Genomic DNA, 21,345 nt, shown 5'->3' with positions numbered 1-21,345 from the left:
GGAGTCTCCGCCCCGCGCCCGTGCGCACGCCCGTGGCGGGGTTGCAGGGCTGGGCGCGCGCCCCGCGTCCGGGGCAGGAAGATGGTGGCGAGCGCGCGGGTGCAGAAGCTGGTGCGGCGCTACAAGCTGGCGATCGCCACCGCGCTGGCCATCCTGCTGCTTCAAGGCCTGGTGGTGTGGAGCTTCAGCGGCCTGGAGGAGGACGAGCCGGGCGAGGTGCTCCGACGGCCGGGCGGGCAGGCGGGCAGGCCAGGCGCGGGGGTGCGAAGGGTCCTGTTGGGGCTGCAGGCGGCCCCGGCCAGGCTCGTGGGGCACCGGCGTCGAGCGTTGAGGGGCGCAGGCAGAGCCGCCGCGAGCCCGGCATCCGGCCCCTGGCTCTTCCTTCCCAGGCTGGCCTGGCAGGCTGGGCACGGAGGCGGTGCGTGACCCGGAGGCCTGGGCGGCGGGCAGACTGGGAGCCCAGGCGGGAGGTCGTGGTGGGGTGGTCTCCGGTCGGGGGAGCCATGAAGGTCAGGCGCGGGGATTAGGTCTGGAAGGTGGGGCCAGGCCCAAGCCTGCTGCGAGGCGGGGAGCCCCAGGCCAAACTTTCTGAAGTTGGGAGGGGGCGGGGGCGGTGTGCGCCGTGGGCGGAGGAGTGGGGCCCAGGGACCCGGAGCATCGGTGCCCAGCTGCACCTGAGAGGCAGCGACCGGTGGGGAAGTGGAAGTCAGGGGTAGAGTTAGGGCCTATGACAAAGTGCATACCCGGGAACAGTGGGAATAGAGAGTGACCCTGAGGGAGAAAGCAGGCATGTCCTCAAGGTGTGGCTTTCTCAGCCTTGGGTTGGAAGAACCTGAGCAGGTCTTCGGGAGGGGAAGTAGCTGATGAGTTGGGCTTGGGATATTTAGAAGTGTGGTAGATGGCTCTAAGGAAATGGGGACAGCGGCAGCTGCTTTAGCAGAGCCCCAGCCCCCCGCCCCAAGGGTCTTTCTCACTTGACTGGTGCCGTTTCAGCTGCAAATCCAGTCACAGGATCCCTCGTGTGACTAGGAAGGGTCCCGTGGGGTCTGAGTCCATCCTGGAAGGTGCAGAGGTTGGGCCAAACCATATCCCAAAGTTGTGGCAGAAATCAGGGCTTCCCCGCTCTCAAATGCCCGCTCTCAGAGCCTCCAGGGCTCTGGGCCAGAGGCTTGCTTGGCATGTCTTCCTGGGCTTCTCTACCTGGCAGGGTGAAAGCCAAGGGACCCTGGAGCTACCCTTGCTATGGGGGAGAAGCAAGAGGCTGGTGTGGTGAGGGAAGCAGGAAAGAGTCATGTGAGACCCTGGGAACTGAGGGGTTAAGACCCAAAAGAAGCTGAGGATGGCTGTGGAGGTGGCTGGTCTCTGTGACTTCTGAAGGGAAGAAGCTTGTTTTGTGTGGACCAGTGAGGAGGAGAGAGTTTCAGCCCCGAGTCTCTGAAAAGACTGGATATCTAAGATGGAATGGGCTGAAGAGGCACTTAGGCAGCCTTCAGACCCTGGTGGATGGGGGGTTGGGGGGGGCAGCATGTCAGAGCACTCAAGCCTGTTAGAAAGGCCCTGTGCTACATCAGTGGACTGAGTCTCTGCTGCCCTGTCCACAGCCTGAAAACTCAGGCAGCAGAGGGGGCAGGGATGCCTACCCCAGGCCCACCTGCTCCTCAGGCTTCCTAGCTGAGGTGAAAGGAATCCTGGACTAGGATAGGAAAAGATCCCCAGTGACCAAAAGATTGTGCAGTACTGGCAGCCACTGGAGCTTGGACCCCTCACCAGATTGGGGATTTTGCAAGGCCTTATAGTGTGCTTAGGAGGGCAAGGGCTGAAGCAGGAGCATCCTCTACATGTGCCTTTTTTTTTTTTTTTAATGTGCCAGGTTGGGCCTTGAACTCAGAACTTGGGCACTGTCCCTTAGTTTTTTCAACTCAAGGCTAGTGCTTTACCACTTGAGCCACAGCTTCACTTTGATTTATTGGTGGTTAACTGCAAATCTCGTCCAGGCTGGCTTCAAACCACAGTCCTCAAATCTCAGCCTCCAGAGTAGCTAAGATTAAAATGTGAGCCACTGGCACCTGACTGGGTATACCTTCTTCTTGGATGATTAAAAAAAAAACAAATAGAAAAGCTTCTGCCTGTGAGCACTTGCAGGAGTTCTTGGCACAGGCTAAGCTGTCAAATACATAACTCTTATTGTCTCAGCACTGAACATTCATTCAGTCAACAAATATTTATTAAGCCCTGTTTGTACCAGACAGTGTGGTAATACTGAGGGCAGGGAAGTAAAGAATGGATGAGGTCCTGGCCCTTGTGGAAAGACAGTCTATTGGGAGAGACAGTGAAGAGGAAACCCACCAGAATAACAAGGAGGCCAGTTTAGATCAGGAGATGGGAAATGGCCTCCTGCAGGAAGAGATGCAAAGGGGAGTTTGGGAAGAAGGCCCTAAGGAGAATGGGCTGAGGAATGGATAGGAGGGTGGGGCATTTTCCCAAAGATGGTTCCATTCTGCATGGGCAAAGGGAGCATAGCGCAGGGCTTGGATTTTACTCTAAGTGCAGTGGGAAGAGTGCACAGTGGGACCTAGCTTACATTTACAGCCAGCACTCTGCTGCTTGTGGAGAGGTGAAAGCAAGTACCTGGGATTATCACTAGCCTCCAAAGAGCCCCTTGATAGTTTTCAAAGCTTTCATAAACCATCTCTCATTGCTGTTTTAAAGGTAGTTTGTGAAGTGGGGGAAGGGGAGTGGGGCAGAGTATAGCATTTCTTTGTCCACTATCTCTGTGTCTCAGAGAAAGATTTCAGAGGTTCTTAGTATTCTGAAGTGGTGTAACACTTTTAACGCCTCCTTGCTGGGGCATAAGTGGGTAGGGAGGGGCTGAGGCCAGAATACATCAGGCGGAGGACCAGTGCTTACCTCAGTAATCAGAGGAGATTCTGACCCCAGAAGCTACTCAGGGCAGCTGCTCTAGGGACATAAGCCTCCGGCCCTTCTGGGGCTCTCTATTGACATGACTGGGAAGGATGGGTGGAACTTGCTCATTCTTCACTGCTGCCTTCTCGTCCTGGGCCTCCTCTGGGATTGTCCTTCTCAGGGTCAGCCAGCTCCCTGCTGCAGTGCAGGGCACCAACATGCCCGCCTCCTCCCACATCCTGTCCCCCACCACAGCCAGCCTGGCTCAGTGCCCTCCTGCCCTGCCCTCCTGACCAGCTTCCTGACTTGCTGAAACTGGCTTTGACCCCAAGAACCCACACCTCTCCGTCATCTCTATCTATGTAAGCTTGGGCCTGGCTTTCTCTGCTTGCTATAGGGCCAGGTTAGAAGCCACGAATACCCAGCTCAGTGGAGTTGCCCTCCCTTTCCCAGGGGCCTGCCCAGCCCAGGGTGCCCTCCCCTATGTAGGTATAGAACAGGTATCTATCTCCCAGATAAGGATAGACACCTTAGCTCTCACAGGATTCCTCTCAAGATATTAGAGGGATGGGCGGGTGCCAGGCACAGAGGGTCTAGATGCCAGGTTATTGGGGTAGGGCTCTGTCCTGAAGGTGGCTGTCATGTCCCTGCTAAGTTCTAGTGGGGGACTGAAGAGAAAGTCTTAGGGAGGTAAGGGGTAGGAAGAACTCACTTTGGGCTCTAGATTTGACTCCCTCCCTTCCCAGTAATAATAAGTTTTGTTGTTGGTGGTGGGGGTGGTGGCGGTGGTGGTGGTGATGTGTGTGTGTGTGTGTGTGTGTGTGTGTGTGTGTGTGCGCGCACATGCATGCATGTGTGCTAATGCTAGGACTTGAACTCAGGGCCTTAAGCTCTATCACCTTTCTTGCTTGCAGTTGGTGCTCTACCACTTGAGTCATGCCTCCAGTCCTGCGTGCATTCTTTCAACCAATACTGATTGTCTAATTCTCTGATACTTTCTCTCCTGAGCATTTCGAATATGCCAGCCAACAAAACAGCCAAAAATCACTGCTCTTATAGAGTCTGTTAAGGCATGAGGGACAGACTGAGAATAACAATACAAACAGTAGGATGGTAGAAAGTATTGTCATATTCCTGTGGGGGAAGATAAAGCAGAGGATTAAAGAGGGCTAGAGTTTTAAATACAGTGCCCAGGGCAGGCCTTACTGAGAAGCTGCCATCTGAGCAGAGAATTGAAGGAGGCAAGAAATCAATGATGTTCCAGACCTAGGGCACAGACAGTGTCAAGCTAGAGCCAGAAGCACCAGGGGAGATGGAGGGACACCAAGCAGGCCATTGTGACTGGAGGAGAATGAGGCCAAGGGGTCCATGGAAGATGCTGGAAGGGGCAGCTCAGTTTTTTCTTTTTCTTTTCTCTTTTTTTTTTTTCCTTTTTGCCAATCCTGGGCTTGAACTCAGGGCCTGGATGCTGTCCCTGAGCTTTTTTTGCTCAAGGCTAGCAACCCTACCTCTTGAGCCACAGCTGTACTTGTGTCTTTTTGGTGGTTAATTGGAGAGAAGAGTTTCACAGACTTTCCTGCCCAGGCTGGCTTCAAACTACAGTCCTCAGATCTTAGCTTCCTGAGTAGCTAGGATTTCAGGTGTGAGCCACCTGCACCTGGTGGTAGCCTGGTCTTAAGCGGGGAAGCTACAGCAGTTTAGAGCAGAGGAATAGTAGGGTGGGACTTAAATTGTAACAGGAACACTAATGGCTGTGTTGAGAAAAGACTGGGAGAACAGAGCTGGAGCAGGCACCAAAAAGGAGGAGAAGGAGAATGAAATGTGTCTGGTGGAATGAGTGGGCCACAGTAGAGGCATCTCCGTTTTCTTTAGGGTCTCTGCACCTTTCTCTTGGAATATGGGTGGGTGCTCATGGCTTAACTGCGCTGAAGGAGAAAGCATTATGTGAATCCAGAGCATAAAAAAGTTCAGTGTGGGACTGAGAATGTGGCTTAGTGGTAGAGTGTGTGCCTAGCATGCATGAAGCCCTGGGTTCAATTCCTCAGTATACATAAACAGAAAATGCCAGAAGTGCTGCTGTGGCTCAAATTGTAGAGTGCTTGCCTTGAGCTAAAGAAGCTCAGGGACAGTGCCTAGGCCTGAGTTCAAGCCCCAGGACTGCCACCCCCCCAAAAAAAAAGATAATAAAAAAGTTCAGTGTGGTATGATCTGAGAGCTTATGGGGAACGTGGGTGCAGTGGGGTGATGCAGGGAGGGCTGAGGCCATGCCACTATCTGATTCAGGGGCAGTACTATTTGCACAGAGTTCTCAGGCAAGCAGGACTTCATTCAGTTGAAGGGTAGGAAGAAGCATCTAGGTCGGAGGGTGCCCCTGGGCCAAAAAGGAAGTGAGCAACTGCCCCATGATCTTTGTCTGTGTATCTATTACAGAAAGGAAGGCAGAGGAAGCCACGGCCACTGGACCCTGGAGAGGGCTCCAAGGACACAGACAGTTCTGCGGGGCGCCGGGGCAGTGCAGGCAGAAGGCATGGACGTTGGCGGGGCCGCGCTGAGAGCCCAGGTGTACCTGTTGCCAAGGTGGTACGGGCAGTAACCACTCGGCACAGAGCCAGCCGGCGAATCCCACCTGCCCCGCCCCCAGAGGCCCCAGGCCGCCAGAACCTGAGTGGAGCAGCAGCTGGAGAGGCACTGGCTGCTGGCTTCCCACCACATGGAGATACAGGGAGCGTGGAGGGTGCTCCCCAGCCCACGGACAATGGCTTCACCCCTAAGTGTGAGATCGTGGGCAAGGATGCACTGTCTGCACTGGCCCGGGCCAGCACCAAGCAGTGTCAGCAGGAGATCGCCAATGTGGTGTGCCTGCACCAGGCTGGGAACCTCATGCCCAAGGCTGTGCCCCGGCACTGCCAGCTGGCTGGTGAGGGACAAGGGAACCCGAGTTCTTCCTGGGTGTGGAGGTGGGAGATGGCATGGTGCAGATCTTTACCCTCATTTTCCTCATCCTTGTGGTCCACCTTGTTGCCTAAGCTGGTATTAAGTGAATGAAATTGCAGAGAGGGATCTGGGACTCAAGGCTCCAACCCTGGGCTGCTGTTATTGGAAGCCAGGCAGCCCCTCCTCCCATCGCACCCCTGCTCTGTGGTCTCAGGTGGGCCTCACGATTGCTCCTGTTCATCCTCTCAGGGAAGATGAGTCCTGGCATCCAGTGGGAAGAGATCCGTGCCCAGCAGCCTGTGGAGGGCCCCCCTGTACGCATCGCCTATATGCTGGTCGTTCATGGCCGTGCCATCCGCCAGCTGAAGCGCCTCCTCAAGGCCGTCTATCATAAGCAGCACTTCTTTTATATCCATGTGGACAAGGTACTGTTGGTGGGAAAAGCCAAGGGGATGTGGGATGACTCTGAAGGTCACAGTAGCCAAGGTCTCTCTCATCTGGCACTGGTATCCTAGAGCCAGGGAAATAGACTCAGGCTGGTGGAGCATCAGGTGGCATGGCCCGTGAGACGCCAAGCCCTGTCTTTGCTGTCTCTGCTTCCTGGGCTGGGATGGGGAATTATAACCTGGGGCCTGGCTATGTATGGTGAGTATCCCCTCTTCCATAGCGCTCCGACTACCTGCACCGCGAAGTTGTAGAGCTGGCCAAACAGTACGATAACGTGCGGGTGACACCTTGGCGCATGGTCACCATCTGGGGTGGGGCCAGCCTTCTGAGGATGTACCTGCGGAGCATGCAGGACCTGCTGGAGGTACCTGGCTGGGCCTGGGACTTCTTCATCAACCTCAGTGCCACTGACTACCCAACCAGGTGTGGGGATGGGGCTCTGAACCCTCTGGGTGGGAGTGGGGCTTCATCTGGGAACTTGGGTTTAGTGGGCCCTAATGGGCTCTTTTACCTCCCCTAAGCCTCATTCTGGGATTCACACAGCCCTCTTGGCCCCAGCTATGTGTCAGTGCAGGGCTGGTAAAGGATGAGCCATGGATTGGGCACGGTAAGAGATGGGGGCAGGGCGGAGGGCCCAAAGGCCCATACCTGGGGTGCTGAGGCAGACAGGAGTGGAGGAAGGATCAAGTCTTCCTTGGGGCTCTCAGGTGCCACCGAGCCAGAGCACCAGCTAAGGGCACATGACGTCTGGAGAGCTCTCAGCAAGTAAGGCATGTCCAAGGGGCAGAGGTGAAAGTGTGCTAACAGGAGTCTACTCTGGGTCAATGACTGAGAAGCTGCCCTGAACACCTCTTCCCTCATCAGGACCAATGAAGAGTTGGTGGCATTCCTGTCCAAGAACCGGGACAAGAATTTCCTCAAGTCGCATGGTCGGGACAACTCCAGGTGAGGGAAGTGGGGAAAGAGGCCCAGGGCTTGTCATTACCCATCACAGATGGAGTAGTAATTGCCCTGTCAGTGAGCGCCTGGATCCTCCTCTGCCACCCACAGGTTCATCAAGAAGCAGGGACTGGACCGGCTATTCCATGAGTGTGACTCTCACATGTGGCGCCTGGGCGAGCGGCAGATCCCGGCGGGCATTGTGGTGGATGGTGGCTCCGACTGGTTCGTGCTGACACGCAGCTTTGTGGAGTACGTGGTGTACACAGATGACCCACTTGTGGCCCAGCTACGCCAGTTCTACACATACACACTGCTCCCAGCTGAGGTGGGTGACTGGGCAGGTATGAAAGCCGTGTGTGTGTGTGTGTGTGTGTGTGTGTAGGTATGAAAGCCGTGTGTGTGTGTGTGTGTGTGTGTGTGTGTGTGTCATCCGTGGCTCATCATCCTCTCCTGTCATTTTCAGTCCTTCTTCCACACGGTGCTGGAGAATAGCCCAGCCTGTGAGAGTCTCGTGGATAACAACCTGCGTGTCACCAACTGGAACCGCAAGCTGGGCTGCAAGTGCCAGTACAAGCACATTGTGGACTGGTGTGGCTGCTCTCCCAATGACTTCAAGCCACAGGACTTCCTCCGGCTACAGGTGTTTTTCCCAAGCCTCTCCAGCCCAGCTTTCCTCATGAGCAGGATGGGGCAGGGGCCACCTCAGTAAAGTACCCACTACCAAGCACAAGGCCCTGAGTAAGCCCCAGTACCACTACCATTACCAAAAAAAGAAAAAGGCAGGATGGGCATCTGCCTGGAGCACACTGGGGGCTGGGACTACAGCAATAGCTGGAGAATCCCTGGGAGGCTGAGTGCAGGCCCTGCTGAGAGGGGCCAGCCACTTGTCCTGCCTCCAGACCCTTTCACACACATATACACACACACACACACACCCTTTCCTTTCCCTCTCCAGCAAGTCTCCAGACCCACCTTCTTTGCTCGGAAGTTTGAGTCAACGGTGAATCAAGAAGTTCTGGAAATCTTGGACTTCCACCTGTATGGCAGCTACCCACCTGGCACCCCAGCCCTTAAGGCCTACTGGGAGAACATCTATGACATGGCGGATGGCCCCAGTGGGCTTAGTGACGTCATGCTGACTGCTTATACAGCCTTCGTACGCCTCAGCCTTCGCCATGCTGCCACAGTTGCACCCCCACAGGCTACCATACTCTGCAGGTAAGATGTCCTTCTGACACAGAAGTCCCCTTATCGGGAGGCAAATCAGGACAAGACAGCCCCCATCCCATAGGAATCCCCAGTCTGAGATAAGAGAAAAATGCAAGAAATACTACAGCTATGGCAACTAATAGTAATAGGAACAAAAAGGCAAAAGCCAGGCACAGAGGTGATGTGGAGTGTAAGATTTGGGGTCAAGAAGTGCCTGGGGACGGGACTCGCAGTGCCCCCTCCCTGGGACTCCAGGCTGAATCAGGTGTGCTGATGGCATCTCCCTTTCTCCCTGCTGGAACCTTCTTAGGTTTGAGCCCAGGGGTTTGCCGTCCAGTGTGCACCTGTATTTCTATGACGACCATTTCCAGGGCTACCTGGTGACGCAGGCCGTGCAGCCCTCAGCCCAGGGGCCAGCAGAGACGCTTGAGATGTGGGTGATGCCCCAGGGGTCACTGAAGCTGTTGGGGCGCAGTGACCAGGCCAGCCGGCTGCAGAGTTTGGAGGTGGGACAGGTCTTTCCCCTTTGCTTTCTTCTGACCCCTAGCAAGATGCAGGAAGTGGGAAGAGAGGGACAGACACCAAGGGAAGGGTAAGGACTTTGTCCCGCCTTTATGTGCGGGTCCACTGTGTTCTTCCTACCCAGGAGTGGCACATGCCCATGTCATCCCTGCATGTGTACACTGAGACGTCCTCCCACATGGAGGACCCAGAGGATGTTCAGTGAGTAGGGAGGGGATTTTTCAGTTCCATTACAAGCCCAAACTTATAATCTACAAGGATTCTAGAGACTTGGGCATCCCATTAGGCTATAAAGGTTGAGGGTGGGGGTCTCTTCCCCAAAAGCTTTGGCTTCATGATGGGATTGCCTGCCCTATTCTGGGCATCAGTACTGCAGAGAGAATAGGAGAGAGATTCAACTTCTAGTCTGACCCTCTCTCATTTGTAGCTGGGGAAAGTGAGGCCCAGAGGAGGCAGTGAGTAGCCTGCAGCAGAGTAGAGAGAATATTTCTTCCAGGCTCTTGCCCAACTGCTTCCTTCCCTACAGGTTGGCACTGAGTGGGACCCCAAAGAACGTCTTTTCCGGAACTTTGGGGGGCTTCTGGGACCACTGGATGAGCCTGTAGCCATGCAGCGCTGGGCGCGGGGCCCCAACCTCACAGCTACAGTGGTCTGGATTGACCCAACCTATGTAGTGGCCACATCATATGACATCACGGTAGATGCAGACACTGAGGTCACACAATACAAGCCCCCTCTGAGCCGGCCCCTGCGGCCAGGAGCCTGGACCGTACGGCTGCTTCAGTTCTGGGAACCTCTGAGTGAGACCCGCTTCCTCGTGCTGCCCTTGACTTTCAACCGAAAACTACCTCTCAGGAAAGGTAAGGATCTAGAGTCAGAAGTGTAACAGAATGGCATTTATCAAGAAGACCCCCAATCTCAGAGAAGAGTGAGGACTGGGGCCTTTGTCTTCTATCCCTAGCATGCTAGGGCCCTACAGTGTGGTAGAGTGGGAAGGAAGTTTTCTTCCCTCCCTCCCTCCTTCCTTCTGTTCCTTCCTTCCTTTATTCCTTCCTTCCATCGCTCCCTCCCTCCCTCCCTTCTTTTGCAGTGTTGGGGATGGAAATCAGCCTCATTGCTCTACTACATGAGCCATGTCCCAGTCCTTTTGTCTTTCAGATACTAACTTGGCCTCAGACTGCAGTCCTCCCTCCACCTCCCAAGTAGCAAAGATTTTAAGTGTATGCCCCCTGATCCGTACTGTTACCTTTTTTAAAGTGCCTTGAACCTACTGTTTGACTTAATCCTAAAGTTAGGAGTTAAGAGATTGCTACTTTTGTTTTATATAACTAACCATTTTATAGACACAGGATGTCTTTTTGATTAACCCAAGGTCACACCACAAGATAGGCTATAGTAGTGGTAGGGTTAGGATAGGAACTGGAGTTTCCAGCTTTGACTTTGGGAATCTAGCCTCCATGAGATACTTACTGCCTGCTCTCTACCCCTAGATGATGCTAGCTGGCTGCATGCAGGACCACCCCACAACGAGTACATGGAACAGAGTTTCCAGGGGCTGAGTGGCATCTTGAACTTGCCTCAGCCAGAACCTATGGAGGAGGCTGCCCGGCGGCACAAAGAGCTCACAGGTCCTGCACTCGAGACCTGGACAGATGGGGAAATGAGTGGTTTCTGGTCTGTGGCGGGACTATGTGCCATGGGCCCCTCCTCCTGTCCTTCCCTGGAGCCCTGCAGACTGACCAGCTGGAGCTCTCTGTCTCCTGACCCCAAATCAGAACTGGGGCCTGTCAAAGCGGATGGGCGACTCAGGTAGCAGGCCCCAACCAACACACCCGGAGGACCCGGGGAATTGCACCTTACAGACAATGGAGGGATGTCCTCTCCCACAGCCAGAACCAGAGGCCTAGGCAGTATACCCATTCAGCCATCAAGAGCCACACCCACAGCAGGGAAAGTGGGCGCACACTCACTACTGCTCATGGCTCTGCTAGGGACCAGAGCTTCAGTGGGAACTCCAGGAGGATGCTCCAGCAGCGCTCCACGCCGGCTCTTCCTCTCCCTCCTAATTTGTACTTGTTTTTTTATTTAAAATGGGTGGGGGGAGGAACTAGAAACAAAATATGTGCAATAAGGCTCAGAGCAGCCCCCAGGAAGGTGGTCATGGCTGCAGGGAGGAGGGCCTACTTCACCCATCTGCCTCTGCTCTGGGAAGGCTGGGCCTGTCTTGCTCTCTTGGGCCTGTGGTGCTCAGGGCTGTGGCTCTGCTGGTACAAGTGCCCTGCCAGGCTCAGGCCTAGAAACAAGTCATTTGGGGGCCAATGTAGAGCTGGGCTTTAATGGGACAGCCTCTCCTCTGGTAGCCAGGGGGCCCTAGAGCAGGGGTGGGGCTGGCTCTCAGGCTTTTCAACCCACCCTGCCCCATGCCAGGAAAAAGGTAAGGCATCCGAGCCTACTGAGACATGCAGTTTCCCAGGTACTCCTAGGTATGCCCTGCACAGGTGAGCCTCACAAGCAGTATAGGAAGACTGTTAGGGCGCTCAGAAGAACCTGGAGTTCGCATTGTGCCTGAAGTGTGGTGTGGAGTCTGAAATATGCAACAGAGGAAATATATCTCTATCTCTCTAAGCTGGGCCTCTTGTGTTTTTCTACCTGAGTGTTCGTGAACCATTGTTCCTTGGGGCTACATGGGAGTTTTGTGAGTTGGTTTTTAATGCTGGTACTGGGGCTTGAACTCAGGGCCTAGGCACTATCCCTATGCTTCTTTTGCTCAAGATAAGGACTCTACCACTTGAGCCACACTACCACTTTTGGCTTTTTCTGAGTAGTTTATTGGAGATAAAGAGTCTCACAGACTTTCCTGCCTGGGCTTAGTTTTGTACTGCAATCCTCAGATCTTAGCCTCCTAAATAGCTAGGATTACAGGCATGAGCCACTGGCGCCTGGTGGGTTTTACACTCTTGCTTGGCTTTTTTGCTCAAGGCTGGAGCTCTACCATATGAGCCATAGCTCTACTAGATTTTGCTAGTTAGTTGGAGATAAGAGTCTCTTGGGTTTTTCTGCTTAGGCTAGCTTTAAACTTCAGTCCTCATGTCAGCCTCCTGAGTTGCTAGGATTATAGGCCTGAGCACCCAGCCACCTAGGGATTTTCACTGGTACTATTTTGATAGAAAAACAAAGGCAAGCTGGGTGCCAGTGGCTCACGCCTGTAATCCTAGCTACTCAGGAAGCTGAGATTTGAGGGTCCAGGTTCAAAGCCGGCCTGGGCAAGAAAGCCAGTGAGACTCTTATCTCCAATAAACCATTAGAAAACCGGACGTGGTGCTGTAGCTCAAGTGGTAGATTGCTCCCCTTGAGCTAAAGAGCTCAGGGACAGCGCCCAGGCCCCACGACTAACAAAAAGAAAAAAAGCAAATGCAGAAACAGTTTAGAATCTATCCAGGAATCAGAAGGAATGGAAAACCTCTCAAGAACTGTGACCCTGCCACTGAGCCAGGTTGCTTCCTACCCCAGTCCCACCTTTGAGGTATCCCCAAGAATAGTGACTATCAGACATGGTCTGCTAGTTACCACCAGAACATGTATTTGTAAAGCAGGGATTAGAGCCCTAGTCACTCCTGGGACCTGGGAGAGGTAACCCTAAAATGTTTAGCACCTCTCCCTTTCTCAGATCCCTAGCTGCCTCAGAATTTGTTCTGTGTACCTACCTTACATGGTGTGGGAGCAAGAATGAGGTTTATAGATACCAAAAATTGCCCTATCAGCTAGACACTGGCTTCACTTCAGCTCAACTCAGTTCAGCTAGGGAATAAAAGGCTACCCCATCAAGATTTCCAAGTTGCCAGAAGAGGGAGCCCCTGACTTCCACTAACAGCACAAGGTGTTTCATAGCCATTGCTCAGATCTGGCTACCAGCCTCAATCCTCACAACCCTCAGAGGCAGGCACTTTTAAGATCTTTGTGTAGCTGATCAGAACACACATTAAGAGCTGTGATATGTTGGGGATGGTGACAGCATGTTTCAGAGGGAGGCAAGAGGAAGAGCCCCTCTCACTGAGCACTCCTCTCAGTGCATGGCTGAACATGTAGGCAGGAAGAACTAAGAGTACCCAAGTGTTTTGGTCCAGAAGTGAAGATGGTTATTTTTCCCCTCATTTAGTGAGTATTTGTGGTTGTACTCTAGTCTACAATGTTGAGGGTTTTGTTTCCCAACATCAACTTTTAGGTCAATAAAAAGAAAAAACTGAGCCAGATATTGGTGGTTTATGCCTGTAACTGTGGCTATTCAAGAGACCTGATTGTGGTTCGAAGCCAGCCTGAACAAGAAAGTTTGTGAGACTCTAATCTCCAACTAACCCTCTAAAAGCCAGAAGTGGGACTGGGGCTTAAGTAGTAGAATGCCAGCCCGGAGTAACAGACCAAGTTAAAGTCCCAATATTAGCATACACACACAATTCTTTTAAAATTACTAACTGGGTTCAGTGAATACCAGAACAGGTAGATTACTGGCCCAGAACTCACAAACCAGCAGTTACCCAAGCCATGGCTATGCTGTGTTAGGTACAGTGGTTCTGAGAGCACTGGTTTGCTAATTTAAATGGCTCACACTTTATCATCCCCTGCCATTCTTCATCGTATCAGATCCATACTGCTGTCACTTGCTGCAACTATTCCAAATTTATGTTCTTGTCTAGCCCATAGATTGCCCTTAGTCTGATTTTGTCAGCTGGAGGCTTCAACCTTGCCATAGTGTGTTTTTAAAGCTTCCTAGGTGATATTTGTTTGCTGACACGTAGAAGGGAGTATAGCCCCAGCCCCTCTACTCTGGCAAGCTTGTCTTGGCCTTACTATGGGGCTGGAAGCTTTGCAGGACCTGGGATCAGAGTCCTTGTCTCAAATTCAGAGGGAGGCTTCAGTAGGAAGCAAATCTGCAGGATGAGGTCCTCGGCACTGTCCTCTCCTGAGTTCACGTCACTGAGGCACTACTGTGAGAACTCCTGACATTGTTCTTGTTTCCTTCCTCTGTGGTTAGCTCAGCCTGCAGCCATAGGCTTTGAAGTTTCTCTGCAATCCCCCTGAAGTCAACACCAGAATTTGGGCCAGGCTGGAGATGGGATGTGAATGGGTTGCAGTACAGGCAGGCAGGCAGGCAGGCATCAGAGCTACATAATACTTGCCCTGGAGAGCCTGGGCTGAGGCTTTTGTATTTTGTTGCCCATGTGCTTGGTTTCTAGGGCAACCATTAGAGGTAGAATCAAGACCAAAGAACAGCCAATTGGCACCAAGAACTCAGTTACCTAGGCCAATGGGAAGTAAGTTAGAAGGCCATCTGAGACTGAGAACACAGATCGGAGCAGCTGGAACTCCCCTAGTTAGTGATCAGGCTTAACAGAAGCTGAGTCTGTTCCAGCCAAACCCTTTTCCTGGGGGTGGAAGAGAGGCCCTTGTGGCTGCCACGCACACAGGCTACAGGATACTAGGTCATAGCCTCGTATCAACCAGGACAAGCAGAACAGGAGGGGTGAAGAACCCAGAAAGCTGTACATGGCTGCCTGGCTCTAGAGGTGGTGGATACTCTGGACTGGGATTCCTGGGATGGATATGGTGCCAGTGAGAGGCTAGCCTGAAGTCTTCTGGCTGCCATCAAAGTCAATGTCCTTTCTTGGCCCTACTTCTCCATGTAATGAGCAAAAGCTTCCTGGCCATAGTTGCAGGCACTGGCCAGAACCCTACTGCCATTCCAAGCCACAGGGTTGGGGCAAAAGTGCTCTTGGTGTCTCACCGTGGGCTAGACAACCAGCCTCGTCAGTAAAGTCATCTAGAGCACATCTCTCCCAAGCCACTTGAGAAGAATGCTGTGTATGGGAGTTCAGTGACCCTGGAGTACCAAGATCTGCACTGCCCATCTTTTTTTTTTTTTTAATTGATCATAAGGCTTGAACTCAGGGCATGGGTGCTGTCCCTGAGCTTTGTGCTCTAGGCTGGCGCTGTACTTTAAGCCGCTTCCAGTTTTCCGGTGTTTATTGGAGATGAGTCTCACAGACTTTCCTGCCTGGAGTAGCATCAACCTGGGATACTCGGATCTCAGCCTCCTAAGTGGCTAGGATTACAGGCATGAGCCCTTGGCACCTGGCAGTATTGCCAGCTTTGAATAGCAGAAGGCTGGGTTCCAAATATTCTCATTTGGGCTTTTAAGTTCTCTCCTGCCACCTCAGGCCCATTCCATTCTGTCCTGGGGTGTCTGCTCCTTCCCTCCTCTAAGGTGTCCCTTTGTAAAGTATTCCTTATACATATAGCTCCTTTACTGGGCTAAAGCAGCTCTGCTCTATCCCAGGGAGTTGGTGCAGGAACAAAAGGGGGGTTGTCTGTGCAAGCCTTGGGCAAAAAAGCCAAGTGACAGCACCCAGGCCCCAAGTTCCATCCCTAGTACTGGCACAAGGAAAAATTAAGAATTCAGGAGAGATGAAGTGGTGATGGATTAAGGACACCTAGAGGGGCTTCTTGAAAGGGAGAAAGGAGGATGGGAACCTCCAGTCTTAGGCTCACAATGCCCTGGGTGGAAGATAGGTAAGGGTGCTGCATGATTCTGAGTCTAGGCCCCTTTGATACAGGAAATCCTAGAGGGATGAGGTATTACATGTGTGGCTGTCTAGGAATCACCAGCTGCCCTAATGGTGTCAGCTTGCCTGTCCTGCTCTGAGTGTTTCATAGAGGGCCCACAACAGAGTTGTCAGCTGATTGCACTACTTAAAGCTTTGGGCCTACAGAGGTGAAAGAACAGCCTTGGGTGCCCTGAAGAATAGAGCTTTTTCAATACAATGGCCCCATTAGAGCCCCCTAGACAGAACAAGCTAATGGCTACTAGTTGAGTTCCCTATGATTCAAGTGAAGGCCCCAATTTACCTCTTTGTATATAGGGAAAGTATAACCTAGCCTAGGAAGGCCTATTGGGCTCCTGCAAGGGGCTTTCCAAGAAGCCAATGGCTCCAGGAACTTCTTGTTTCCTATTGCTGGGGGAGAGGCTCTCTTATCTCTACAGCTGCCACCAAGCTATGAGACTGAAGTACTGCCTGGACCACTATCCAACCATCGCTTTACTCTCCCATTTCAGGAGCAGCCCTGCCCTGCTCAGAAAGACACTTAGGTAGGAGGGAGTAACCACTTGTCCTGCCCCTACCTCTCTTTCCTCAGGTGACTGGAAGAACCTCCACTCAGCTAAGCCTAAGCACCTGAGACCCTAAAGGCAAGACACCTAAGTGACCCCCACATATCCAAAGCCATGATTGCCAAGAATCTTCAGGAAAGACTCCAAGAGGGACATAGGCTTACGACACTGAAACGAGTGACATTTTCAAAATGGGCAGGAATCCCTGCCTGCAGGTAGAGCAGTCCTTAGAAGGACTGGAACTGAACACCAGCTTTGGGGTTTAATAAATCATAAATCAAGAGCCAGAAGCCAGGTGCTGGTAAATGACGCCTATAATAACAGCTTTTCAGGAGGTTGAAATCTGAGGATCACAGTTCAAAGTCAGCCCAGGCAGGAAAGTCTGTGAGACTTTTACTTCCAATAAATTACTCAGAAAAAGCTGGAAATAGTGCTGTGGCTCAAGTAGTAGAGCCTTGATCACAAAGAGGCTCCAGTGTAGCCTGAGTTCAAGCCCCCCAGGACCAGAAAAAAAAAAAAAAAGATCCAGAAAAGAAAGTAGGTTCAGTATGTCCAGTTGTTCAGGGGCTGGAAGAAGCCATTTACTTCTCAGCCATGGCTGAGGCAATTTGCTACCTCACCTGTGGAAAGCCCCTCATTTTCAATCAGATGGGTGCTACATGAGCCTGCTGCTTGAGCCTGCACAGGTGGGGGGTACCATGTAGTTATCCCTGCAGGTACAGCCTGCTCCCTCTGCATGTATCAGGTGAAGAACATAGGTGTGTTGCTTCCTCTATTGCCCCCTCCCCTGGACTTTTAGGGGATCCTTGAAGGAAGAAGCAATGACACTCTCCTCTTCCTTCCCTGTAGGGGACAGTGCCAGAGCAACCTCCTATACACAACCACTTCTCATTTCCTCACTGACAGGCCCCCTTCCCACTTTACCCCCTTGATGTACATAAGAGGATAAGACCCAACAAAGCAGTAGGCAGCCCATCTAGGTTTGTCCCCAAAGCACACTGGGGACTCCAGTCAGCTTTATTTGGCTTCAGACCTCCTAGGGTTTCCCTGCACTGCAGAGTCCCCCACAGCCACCATCTGGCAGACCTCTTCCTTGGAGGCCTTGGACTTCTCATGTTACTCTCTCCTGTCACCGGGACTCCAGTCTCTGTCCGAAGGCCCCAGAACTTCACAGCATGTCTACCAGTTTGAAGGTGCCCTCAGGTTTGGCAGGAACCACGTGGACAAAAGTCTTGTAGAGCACAGCACCCTTTGGTAGCCTGGTGACCATATCCACAGCCTCCAAATCATTGGGGTTGGGCACATACACCTCTTTAGTGTAGCGGACTATCCCTTCTTCCAGGGCATACAGGTACTTCTTCTTCCCCAGCCCTACCTGTAACACAGACCTGGTTAGCTGGAGAGACAAGTGGTCCATCCCAGAACCTCCAACTTTGTCCTCAGATGCAGGATCTGGGGCAGAAGGAGAGGTAGAGATCACCATCTCAGGTTCCTTTTCCCACTATTTGGCACTTCTTTGCTTCTACTTATTTACTAACTCCATAACAGAGAGAGAAAAAGAAAACAATCCAGGTGGCTGTTCTATCCCAGAGGGCTAATACTGTAGTCATGTCTCTGCAGCTGGTCAGAGCCACACTGGACAGCTTCTAAAACCAGGCACAGGAGGATGCTGCCAATTCATAGTCCCTAAGTCTAAAAGCATAAACATGCTTTTAGACTTAAAGCCAGGTTTACACACACCTGTAATCCCAGCACTAGGGATTTTTTTTTTCCAGTCGGTCTCAGGGCCTGGATGCTGGCCTTTATTCTGTTCAAGTCTAATGCTCTACCAATTTGAGCCAGAGCACCACTTCCAGTTTTCTGGTGGTTAATTGGAGATAAGAGTCTCACAGACTTTATTGCCCGAGCTGGCTCTGCACCGTGATCCTCAGAACTCAGCCTCTTGAGTGGCTAGGAAAACAGGCATGAGCCACTAGCACCCAGCTAGGGATTTTTTTGTTTTGTTTTTTCATCTACAAATGGGGACAATACTTTTTATAGGACCCTCTTAAAGATTAATAGCAATCTTCAAGATCTTAGAATACTACTTAGCTCAAAATTCGTTAGCTTATACTATTATTTCAGTAAATTTGGATCACATATCCAACGTCACATATATAATCAGTTTGTATCAAATTAGCTTCTTTGAAATAATTATAAATTAGTAGTCCTTCTTTATTAAAATTGCCAAAAAGTAGTTTGGACATGGTGAGTGCTATTTAATGAGAGCACTTGCCTGGCATGAGTGAAGGCTCTGGGTTTTTGATTCCAGTACAGAGAAAAAAATTACAGAGTGAGGGGGCGAAAACTGATTACAAAAGTGAAGGGTAGGTGTCTTTTGGAAGAAAAAAAACAAAACTAATACTGACTATGAAGAAGACAGTTCTGTTTGAACGAAGAACTTCTCTACCTTATGAAGAAATCTCTATCTTATAAAGCTTTACTTTTCTTTTTGTCGGTCATGGGGCTTGAACTCTGGGCTTGGGTGCTGTCCCTGAGCTCTTCAAGCACAAGGTCAGCACTCTACCATTTGAGCCACAACACCACTTCTGGTTTTCTGGTGGTTTATTAGATATAAGAGTCTCACAGGCTTTCCTGCTCGGGCTGGCTTTGAACCTCAACCCTCAGATCTCAGCCTCCTGTGTAGCTAGGATTATAGGCGTGAGCCACCAGCGCCCAGCTGAGCTCTAATTCTTAATTAAAAAAATTTTTTGAAGATAAGGTCTTGAGTAGGGATAGGAGGATGGGGGAGGACATAGGGGTGACACTAACAAAGGAGCATTATACTCATAACCTGACGTAGGGAATTAGCCCTCCTTTGTACAACTACTTAATAATTTTTTTAAAAAAGATAAAGTTAGCCAGGCATGGGTGGCTGATGCCTGTAATCCTAGCTACTCTAGAGGCTGAGATCTGAGGATCATGGTTCACCCCGGGCAGGAAAGTCCATGAGACTCATATCTCCAATAAACCACTCAGAAAACCAGAAGTAGCGCTGTGGCTCAAGAGGTAGAGCACTAGCCTTGAGCTGAAGAGCTGAGGGTCAGTGCCCAGGCCCAGAGTTCAAGTCCCATGACAAAAAATAAAATAAAATAAAAAAAGGTAAGGTTATGATACTATGTATGCTAGGCTGACTTTCTTTTGTTTCTTGTCAGTACTGGGATTTGAACTCAGGGCTTTGTGCTTGCTTGGCTGGAATTCTTTCACTTGAGCTATGCTTCTAGGTTGGCCCTAGCTGGCTTCTGTTATACTTCAGATCTTAGCCTCCTGAATAACTACAGGCATGAGCCACCAGGGTCCAGCTACACCTGGAATTCTTGATCCTTCAACCTCTGCCTCCCAAGTGTTGGGACTATAAGTATGAGCTACCATACCTGTATGGGTCTTACTTCTGATGCACACACAAAATTTTATTAACCTCAAGCTATCTTTCAACCAACTAAAAAAATTATGCAAAAGAAAAACTCTTAGAAATAATGAAAAGTAAGTATATTACAGTTATTTTCTCAAGACTCAAAAGAATTTCTGAAATTACATCTCATCCTCCAAGAACTGAGAGAAAGGAAAAGTAAAAACAGAAGGCTAACATTACACTAAAGGTAGAATATATATTAAAAAATATATTTTTATATATATTATATATATATACAGACAGACTAAAATCACTGTTTTTGTTGCTAATTTTAGAAGAATTTATTGCATTTTATTGCAATTTAATGCATTTTATTGCATTTAAATTCTAATAGAATTTAAAAATTCCTTTTGAGTTATAAAAAGGGAAATGCTGGCCAAGTACTAGTGGCTCACATCTGTAATCCTAGCTACTCAGAAGCTTAGACCTGAGGACTGCAGTTCAAAACCAGCCAGGGCAAAGAAGTCTAAGAGACTCTTACCCCCAATTGACTATCAAAAAGAAGCAGAGCTGTGGCTCAAGGGCTAGAATGCTATCTTGAGCAAAAAAGAAGCTCAGGGACAATTAAAAAAAAAAGAGGGGAGGATGCTTATTTTATTAAAATTATTGATTAGCTGGGTGTCAGTGACTTATGCCTATAATCCTATCTACTCAGGAGGCTGAGATCTGAAAACTGTGGCTCAAAGCCAGCACAAGTAAACAAATCTGACAAAATGGATTAATAAAAACACTAAAAAATACATTGCATTTTGGTAGTTCACTCTAACTTCAACATATTGCTTCTTGGGCTGGGAAGGTGGCTCAGTGGTAGAGCGCTTGCCTTGCATGCCTGAGGCCCTGGGTTCGATTCCTTAGCACCACATAAGCAAAAAGAAAAAAGCCGAAAGTGACACTGTGGCTCAAGTGGTAGAGCACTAGCCTTGAGCTGAAGAGCTGAGGGACAGTGCCCAGGCCCAGAGTCAGGCCCCATGACTGGACCCAAAAAAAAACAAAAACATATTGCTTCTTAATCCTCAAGCAGCTGCATTTGCCCCACATGTACATTATTCAACCTACCTCCATTTCCCAATGAAGAGAAAAATGGTCATACGATGTGCAATGATCTAAATCTCAGCTATTATTTTGGCCCTGCAACTCTCTTAAGTCTCTAGTGTTTTACCTGTGAAGTGCAGATGACACCTCACAGGGATGTGGTAATGAGATAGAGCAGAAATAGCATTTAGCACAATGCTTGGCATATGGTAATCACCTAATAACTGCAACTGTTTCTATTATTACTATGCTTAAAAGTATGAAAAGGTTGTCCTAGAAAAGAGACAAGGGGGGTCACAGAGCAACTCACATGAGCACCTGGGTGCCAGCGGAAATGGCGCTGAGTCCCAATGATATTGCCAGCATGAACATAGTGACCTAGAAGAGAAAATCACAGGTATGCTGAGCCCAGATTATAGCTACACAGCCTACTGCTAAGAAAACATGTCCAAATGTTAAGAAAACATGTCCAAATGCCACATACAACCTCTAGGCCTGCTCCTGGTCAATAACAATTCTGTGATTGTGTAACACAAGCAACACCTCAATCTCATCGAGGACCTCTTCCCTAACTATGGCTCACTCCTCCTCAGGCACTCTCATACCTCTCGGGGCTTAATGCCTCTTCAATGTAGAGCCAGGTACTACATGGAGAAACCAGCCCAGGTACACTTTCATTGTTCTCTAGCTCTTCTAAGAAACAGTAGGGGCAGGTCTGGGAATATGGCTTAGTGGTAGAGTG

General features: G+C 50.6%; 2 protein-coding genes across 2 annotated transcripts in view; one reads left to right on the top strand and one right to left on the bottom strand.

Annotated features, from left to right (window-relative positions):
- Positions 1 to 6: 6 nt before the first annotated feature.
- Positions 7 to 11,583, top strand: Xylt2 (xylosyltransferase II). Its single transcript, XM_013038101.1, has 11 exons — positions 7 to 216; positions 5,335 to 5,821; positions 6,088 to 6,263; positions 6,506 to 6,708; positions 7,150 to 7,230; positions 7,336 to 7,552; positions 7,691 to 7,867; positions 8,183 to 8,445; positions 8,747 to 8,942; positions 9,485 to 9,818; positions 10,449 to 11,583. Exons 1-11 carry the CDS (start codon positions 82 to 84, stop codon positions 10,769 to 10,771), a joined length of 2,592 nt encoding a protein of 863 aa, XP_012893555.1. The 5' UTR covers positions 7 to 81; the 3' UTR covers positions 10,772 to 11,583.
- Positions 11,584 to 17,098: 5,515 nt separating this feature from the next.
- The window catches only part of Mrpl27 (mitochondrial ribosomal protein L27), an 11,500-nt gene continuing 7,253 nt past the window's right edge, over positions 17,099 to 21,345 (bottom strand). The window contains exons 4-5 of the mRNA XM_013036744.1: positions 20,914 to 20,981; positions 17,099 to 17,495 (exon numbers count right to left, since the gene is read on the bottom strand). Coding sequence (XP_012892198.1) covers positions 17,289 to 17,495; positions 20,914 to 20,981 — 275 coding nt within the window. The 3' untranslated portion in view covers positions 17,099 to 17,288. The remainder of the gene's footprint in view (positions 17,496 to 20,913; positions 20,982 to 21,345) is intronic.

This window comes from Dipodomys ordii, unplaced genomic scaffold, assembly GCF_000151885.1.
Source record: "Dipodomys ordii isolate 6190 unplaced genomic scaffold, Dord_2.0 Scaffold7, whole genome shotgun sequence".
Lineage (NCBI taxonomy): Eukaryota > Metazoa > Chordata > Mammalia > Rodentia > Heteromyidae > Dipodomys > Dipodomys ordii.
This window is presented reverse-complemented; position numbering and strand designations above follow the sequence as displayed.

What these genes read in the sequence shown, in the direction of transcription:
- Xylt2 (XM_013038101.1), top strand. Translation starts at nt 82, where the DNA reads ATGGTGGCGAGCGCGCGGGTGCAGAAGCTGGTGCGGCGCTACAAGCTG. An exon ending in CATGGTCGGGACAACTCCAG is followed by an intron (nt 7,231 to 7,335) that starts GTGAGGGAAGTG and finishes TGCCACCCACAG; the next exon opens with GTTCATCAAGAAGCAGGGAC. An exon ending in ACACACTGCTCCCAGCTGAG is followed by an intron (nt 7,553 to 7,690) that starts GTGGGTGACTGG and finishes TGTCATTTTCAG; the next exon opens with TCCTTCTTCCACACGGTGCT.